Source organism: Mesoplodon bidens (assembly GCF_964165515.1).
Source record: "Mesoplodon bidens genome assembly, chromosome: X".
Taxonomy (NCBI): Eukaryota; Metazoa; Chordata; class Mammalia; order Artiodactyla; family Ziphiidae; genus Mesoplodon; species Mesoplodon bidens.
In genome coordinates this window covers 80,358,350-80,365,697 of record NC_138163.1, presented here as the reverse complement: position 1 = coordinate 80,365,697, position 7,348 = coordinate 80,358,350, and the positions used below count along the sequence as shown (strand labels likewise).

The 7,348-nt window shown below is 58.2% G+C and overlaps 1 protein-coding gene across 7 annotated transcripts; it reads right to left on the bottom strand.

Moving 5' to 3' along the window:
• Positions 1 to 1,231: 1,231 nt before the first annotated feature.
• CITED1 (Cbp/p300 interacting transactivator with Glu/Asp rich carboxy-terminal domain 1) lies at positions 1,232 to 6,800 on the bottom strand. 7 transcript variants are annotated; one of them, XM_081222487.1, is made up of 5 exons: positions 6,384 to 6,419; positions 6,010 to 6,028; positions 4,794 to 4,911; positions 2,427 to 2,551; positions 1,232 to 1,834 (listed from the first exon to the last, which is right to left on the bottom strand). In XM_081222487.1, the coding sequence occupies exons 3-5, from the start codon at positions 4,804 to 4,806 to the stop codon at positions 1,307 to 1,309; spliced, it is 666 nt and encodes a 221-aa protein (XP_081078613.1). In that variant the 5' UTR covers positions 4,807 to 4,911; positions 6,010 to 6,028; positions 6,384 to 6,419; the 3' UTR covers positions 1,232 to 1,306. The 7 variants fall into 7 exon arrangements, with proteins under 7 accessions (XP_081078613.1, XP_081078617.1, XP_081078615.1 ...); XM_081222491.1 differs by lacking the exons at positions 4,794 to 4,911; positions 6,384 to 6,419 and adding an exon at positions 6,552 to 6,674; XM_081222489.1 differs by lacking the exon at positions 4,794 to 4,911 and having other exon boundaries at positions 6,378 to 6,425.
• Between the last annotated feature and the right edge of the window lie 548 nt (positions 6,801 to 7,348).

The following is a 7,348-nucleotide window of genomic DNA, read 5'->3' as shown; positions in this document are numbered from 1 at the left end:
CTGTATTATAGAAAATACTGTTTTATTGTAATTTGTTGATGCCTTTCTCCTTCTAGATGGGGGAACCCCCTCAATGGTACAAACTTTAATTTATGCTCCTGATACTTAGCAGAGTGCCTGGCCCAGAGCAGATGCTCAGGGAATGCTCAATCCAATGCCTTGCCTCTTTCGGTGGGCTCCTTCAAAAGCACTTTCTAGGGGACAGGCCCCATACTAGTCCTGAAAAGCTGATTCGTTTTCAGTGTCCAAGGAAGAATGTCTCTGGGAGTCTGAAATGTGGGTAGAGGAGTCTCTAGGCTCTTCGGTTGTGTCAATATGAGGACAGGGCTGGATTCCACACCAGCCCCACGCCCCCACCTGCCCCCTTCCACCTCAAGGCTGGGATCCAGTTCAATGCTACCGTCCTGTCACTTGGCATGCTGCTAAAGCAACTGCCTCCTCAGCAGCTAATCTAAGGGCAACAGATATATCCCCAAATGTTGACCTTGTCGAGCCCAGCTCTGATCTGTGTCCCTAAAATGGAGGCCAGCCCAGAGAAATGGGCTGTCCCCATACAGTGTGGGCCAGAGTTAGGGGACACATGTCCCAGGCATGGAGGTGGGGCTGGAGCAACTGTCCGAAGGACTTGAAGGCACCTGAAATCTCAGTTTAACGGTCTGTAGCTTTTGCAATTTTCCAGGGAAAGCTGAGCTCCCAGGTCACAGGATCCTTCTTGGGTCGTACTTATTGCCCAAGGGCAAAAAGGCAAGGAGTGGCCTTACTGCATCATCTGGACTGGGGCTAGAGATGGGGTGGGGGTGCCTTTTAGAGTTGGTGAAGCGTGTGCCACGTGGCTAGGGCAACCCTTTAGACTTGGATGCACAAGTGGCCAGGATGCTGTAGAAGGGTCTGGATCAGTCTTTCTTCCAAGAATGCTCCCAACCAGCCCATGTCATCAACCTCAAATAAGACAGTGTTCCTGGGGTCTTAGGGCAGTGAGGCTAGGTACTTGGACTCCTGGAGATATAATGGCAGTGGTGATGGCAGTGGCAGCAGGAATTCAGTGAGGAGCCTCCCCTCCCCACCCCGCCCCCCGGCCCCACCTCAGTCTTCCCCATTCCTCCCATCCAGCCCAGCTCCCTCCCAGCTATCCACCAGCAACCCCACCACGGGTCTCAGAATTGCTAGAAGAATGTCAGACCATGCCGCACCCCATTAGACCTCAATGAAGAGCACCTCCAGTTGGCCCATCTCTTGTAAGTAACTTTTATTTTTATTTACAACATAATTGGTGGCTTTATTCCTCCATCTTTAGGAACAGTTGGCATCAGCAGCCAGATGGAAAGTCTGCAGTGAAGTCAAACTCATTCTGCCCCAGCCACAGCTCCGGAAGCTCATTGGCTCGGTCCAGTCCCAGTTCCACCACCAGTGACATCAGCACCTCCTCATCCACCGGGTCTGAGTCGATGATGGCAGGGCTCTGGGCACCAGCAGAAGGAGAGAGTGACCCCGCCCCTCCCGCCTGAGCCCCGAAGCCCCAGTTTGGCAGGGGCCCTGCCTCCCCAGGTTGGCCGGGAGTGGCGGCGGCCATCCCATGATACTGGCTATTAAGTTTCTGCAGCTGCATACTGGCCAGCAGGTGAGGGGCGGGGTGCAGGTTGAAGGGTGGGGGTTTAGTGGGAGGGGCGGCAGTAGGAGAGCTTATTGGAGATGGAGATCCCGAGGAACCAGCGGGAGCCCCATTGGCCTTGGTTCCATTCGAGGTTACCCCGGGGTAGTGCAGGATGGCCACTGCTTTGCGATCTTTCACCGCCAGGTTAGAGTAGGCCAGAGAGCTCATCTCTGGGTTGGCATCCTAGAAGACAGAGAAAGGCAGAGCATGGTACCCCTGCTCCAGGCTTTGTTCCTCACCATCCATCAGGCCCCAAAAGTGCTTCGTCAGGGGCTAGTGGTGGGGAAGCCGCAATAAGGCCCCCTGGAAAGGTAGGCTCCTTTCCTAGCTCGAGTTAGGTTCAAGTATCCTTCTGCCACCTTGGCTCCGAGCACTGTGCTCAGGCCTAGGTCCTCATGCTGGGCACCCGTCATCCTAAATGAGTTCACTGTTTTCATCTCCGTCCCCCGACTCTGCCTTCAGCTCGCCATTCTACAAATGGGATCTCATTGTCCCTCTTCTCAGCCTCACTTTAAACCATTGAGACAGTGGAGTGGTCTTTTCCAATTCTGCTTCTCTGCTCCCTTCTCCGCCATCTTTCAATACCCCTAGTGGGTTCGAAGTGACCATGTTTACGTAGAAGCTATTTTCATTCTCTCCCAAGAAAGCCCTGCTGTCTCCAGTCTGCTAAAGGACACCAGATACCCCAGCCAGGAGGGCCTACCACACGGCCCCGGCCCCGGCCTGGTTGTCTTTCCGGCTCCAGTGTCTCCGTCTGTAAAATGGCAAAAGTTACCTCCTTCATAGGTGAGGTGCCACCCTTGACATCAAGTGCAGGCCTCGACATAGTTGGCATTTCAGAGCCTTGGCAGAAGTTGGACAAATTGGTGGGAGGTGATGCTGCCAGCTGGAGCTGTTGTGCTGTATGTGAGGGAGAAGAGGTAATAAGAGCAAAGGCTTTATTGACCAAGCAGGTACTAGCGAAGCCCAAAGCTGGGCCACCGCACACAGCTACAAGGCGAGGATGGTGACGGGTTAGACCCAAGACCAGAGACCACCTGAGCAGAAGGAGGAGATCCAGTTGGAACTTTTGCCTGAGGCAGGAAAGGTGCTAGATTTGGCCAGGTGCTGCCCGGACAGCCAGCTACCCACATCACCAAGAGGGGACACGTATGACTGTTTCCTCATGCCAGTGATGTCACAGCCCCAAGTGGGGTGCACTCTTCCTGATTCTGAGGACAGCAATGTCCCTGAGTAAGTAGCACACTGTCTCAAAGGGCCACAGGCATTCAGACTGGAGGCATTTAGGCCTCCACCAGAACTGGGAGAAAGTAGGAAGGAGTCAGGGCAAGGAAGACCTAGAAAGCTGGGGGCTGCCACCCAGAGAAGGAATAGGTCCCCAAAGCAAATGTCACGGGGCTCCAAAGTCCTGCCTCAGCCATGGTTTTGTGTGAGAGAAGCTGGACTGATCAGGGTAGTCTGGGGGCTCTGAAGTAGCCAGAGAGCAGCTAGGGATGTCTCAATTTCCTCCACACCACAAGGCGCCTCCAAGACAGACCTGGCAGCAGCACTTGGTTGTCCCAGGACACCTGCTCTGAGCCCAGACACACTCATCTGTAGTGACAGGTGGGCATAATTCTTCCCGGAGGGAAACTGAGGTTCAACAGCTTTGCCATCAGGTGGCAGTGGCTCCGGGAGCAGGAGCCAGCACTCCTGTGCCCACATGCCTCATCTGACCACTGGCCAAATCATCATACCTAGAATGATTCAAATGGCTCCTGAAGAAATGACCCCCTAGGTCAAATGCCAAAGGGATAAGATAAGGGGATGAAGGGAAAAGAATCTCCCCAAACCAGAAAATAATAATAATAATAAACAATCTCCGACAACTCTAAAGTTATTTTCCCAGAAGCCTTTTTTTTAAGCCCCATATATTCTAGCCTTCATGATGAATTAGAGATGTAGAATTTCATATTTATAAATACCTCCTGGCCCAAAGAATCTTCAGCATCTTCAAAAGTCTCTAATCTTTCCAACAAGGCTAGAATTCTCTGTGACACTTCCCTCCCCCCAGTGGTCATTAAGAATCTGCTCAGACCCTTCTAGAAAGTGGGCACTTACTACCCCTCTTTATCATCTCTGCACCGCTTACTTGTAGGGGAGGGAGGCAAGAAAAAATAGAAAAAGGAAGGGGGGGAGAAAACACGAGAAAACAATCGGTTGCTGGGTCCGCCACCACTGCTTGATTGGAGCCCTGTTTCTTCTCTGAGGCAACCAGAGAATATTTCAAGCCAGTGATTACAAGACAAGGAATCTAATCCATGTCGCCTTCAAGAGCCCAGCACCTTCAGTATCAAGCAATTTTCATGTCCTAAGAAAAATGTCGGGAGGGGGGTGGCTGTCCATCTTTTCCTGTTCCTATCCAGCCTTTCTTCTTTCTTTATGCTACCAAGTACCCGAATGTACATAAAAAAATAATAATAACAGCAGCAGCAACAACAAAAAGAAACAGAAAGAGGAGGAAAAAAAGAAAAATGAAAAAAGAGAGAGAGAGTGCAAGAGAAAAAAGTATCTCTGTTCTGATATCAGTTCCTGGGGAAGACCATTTTACCACGTCTCCCCCTTCAGGCTGTGAGCTCCCCTAGGCAGGACCCTGTTTCCATTCAGATCTGTTGCCTCCCATCGCCGCCTCCCCCTCCACCAGCCCCGACCCCCGGCCTGGGTCTGTGCTCCATAGGCGCTCAGTAAGTGTTGTTGTATCCGTCTGAAGAGGCAACCGCATCTCGATCGGAATCCTTGCCCTGCTTCCCCGATTTTCTGTCTCCCCTCTGCCACCCAGCCCACTTGAAGGCAAAACTTGGCAACGCAGAAACGTCCCAGCTCTCTCTCCAAGCCGCGAGCCGACCACTGCGAAACAGCTGCGAGAGACGGCTGGGCAACCCAGAGCAACAAGTGCCTCCTCTCCTGCCGGTGCCTCGCGGGCCCGGGGCCACCAGTTCCCGGTCCCGCCGCCCGCCCTCCTTCAGAGACCGACCCTTGGCCGGCAGCCCCCTCCCGCCTAGATGAGGGTGGGAAAGGGAGAGGAAGAAGAGAGAAGGGAGAGTCAGGTAGGAGGGCCGCGTCTTTGACCTGTTGGGGGACCAAAAGTTAAAATGGCACCAACCGGATGGCTCCATCTCGATTGCTATTTTCTCACTCAGGAGAAATTTAAAAATCCAAACAGTACTGCGGCTTGGCTTGGATGCGCTCTAACCAGACCAGTCAGTTTCGCCACCTGAAAACTAAAGGCCCGTTGTTTGCGGACAGCTCGGCCGCCCTCCTCGCCACATCCCAGGTGGAGACGCCGGAGCTGGGGGCGGCCGGGAGCATCCCTGCACGGTGGAGCGCGAGCACCCAGGCCGCCAGGGCCCCGAGCGTCCGATCCCGCGAGTGCCGTATCAGGAACCGATCGTGGAGACAGGATAGACAGGCGGGGAGGGGCCCGGGGTCTCGGCCTCCGCGGCGAGTTTGGGGCCCCGCGGTGCTGCCGCGCGCGGGGGCGCACTCCGGCGCCGGCTGCGGCCACTCCCGCGCCTCACCAACACTTACTGAGCGCCCGCAGAGCACCCGACGCGGCCGCAGGCTGAGCCTACCCCCTAGCCAAGTCGCCTGTGGTCAGTGCTATCACTCCGCTACGAGAAGAGTGAGAAGCTCGGAGAGGTTCGGTAACTTGCCCAAGGTCACAGCGCTAGAAAGTGGCGGAGCCGGGATTCGCGGCCAGGTCTGTCTGCCTCCAAGTCCGGCGCTTGGCGAGGCAAGGACTCCGTGCGCGGCCCGGCCCCGCCGCCGGCGTTTATAGGCAGAGGGGTGTGTGCGTGGGTGTGCGTGTGTGGGGGAGGGCGTGAGTGTGGGGGAGAGCAGAGGTCGACCAGGCAGTAGAGGCAAGTTGCCCGAATTCTCTAACTTCCATCCCTCAATTCCGCTAAACTCGGTCCGAAAAGCCCCTCTCGCCTTCAGCCCCCGAAGGAAACCTGAGCTTTGTGCAGCCCCAGAGCCGGAGCGTCCAGATGCGGTCCGGGCGATTAGCAAAGTCGGTGGAAGCCAAGCTGGAGAAAGCGCGGGCGCGGGGAGTAAAGGTGCTGCTGTCTCCCCAGGAGAAGCGGGCGTTTGGCCCGGCTGGCCGGCAGGCGGGCGCACTGGCGAGCGAGCCGGTTCGCTGGCTGGCTGGCGGGCGGGCGGGCGGCGGCCCCTCCGCCCCCCAGCAGAGCAGCTTTCAAACAGAAAACAAGTCCCCCAAAGACCCCCGGCCCTCCCGGCCCCCGCCCGCTCCCTGCGCCCGCTCCGCTGGAGTCCCCGGCCCCGCCGCCCAGCCCACCGCCCTACCGGGCGGCCCGGCTTACCTCCGCGAAGCCGCCTGCCCTGGAGAGAGGGAAGCGCGGAGCCCGGTGAGCCGCGGGCGCAGCGGCGGAGCCCCCAGCCCCTGGCACGCACGCCGCCACCGCCGCCGCGAGCCGGTCGCGCTCAGTGCCACCCGACCCCGGGGCGCCTGGGAAAAGCCCGCACCACCGCGCCGCGCCGCCGCCGCACCTCACCGTGCCGCGCCAAGCAGCCCCGGCCCGCGCCCGTGCCCGCCCGCCCGCCCGCAGCTTCGGCGCCTGACTCCGGGGCGGTGGCGGTGGCGGTGGCGGTAGCGGCCACCGCGCTCCCTTCCCGGCGCGGGGGAACCGGGTCTCAAGCCCCCATTGCCGCCCGGAGAGCCCTGACGCACACGCACACGGGAGCAGGCTGGCCTCGGCTAGGAATCCCAGGAAGGACCGACCCTTTTCCCCCTTTTTCTCTCCCTCCTCCCAATTTCCACGTCTTTATAACCGGCTTAGGGCATTATTAGCACATGTCCTGGCTCGTGGGCGAGTTGGTGGCAAAATCTGAACTGGATACTCACCGAGGGCCAGAGCGGGTGCTGCGCCTTCCTCAGCCCTCTTCCTCCTCGCCAGGAACGACCCTTCTCCGGCGGGCTGTGGGCGGGCAGCCGGGCGGAGCGAGCCTCTTCTCGGCAGCTCAGCGGTGCCCCTTCTGCAGCTGTGCCGCTGGGAACATTTTATAGCGGCGGCTGGCGTGTGTGGCCCTTTAAAGGCGCTCGAGCTGGTGCAGTCACCGCGGATCGTGTGAAAGCGAAGGGCCGGCTGGGGATCGGAGTCCGAGCGGCTCCGCGGGTCTGGCGGCGCCGGGGACCGGCCACGGCTCCCGGGGTGCGGCTGGCGGGCCCAGGCCGTGGTCGCCCCGAGCTCCGAGCCCCCGGCCGATGCCTGCGCTTCTAAAGCGGGCGGGGGCCCGGGCCCCGGGCACAGTCTCTCCCCACCGCCCTGCATGGACTTGCCCAATAAATTCCACTTAGTAATTTCGCTGAGGCGAGGGAGAGGTGTTAGTGTCTGTTTTCTGACCTAAATCTAGAGGGTGGTCAGAGCGGGCTTCAGGGGGCTGGGGGGAGAGCTATGGGCTCAGGAAATGACCTGGGGGAGGAGGACGAACAAGGGACGGGGCCCAAGGGGCACGATTTGGGTTTTCTACAGGGCTTTCTCGGAGTCTGTCCGCTCCTTTTGGGCTGCACCATCTCCCTGGTTGAAGGGCCGAGGCTGGGGGTCCCTTTCCCCTTAAAGTCGCCAGATTGCAGGCAGAGCTTCTTGGAGGGCCTATCCGTCCCGCAGCGGTGGCTTCCCTCGAAGACCTGAGCTGGGATTG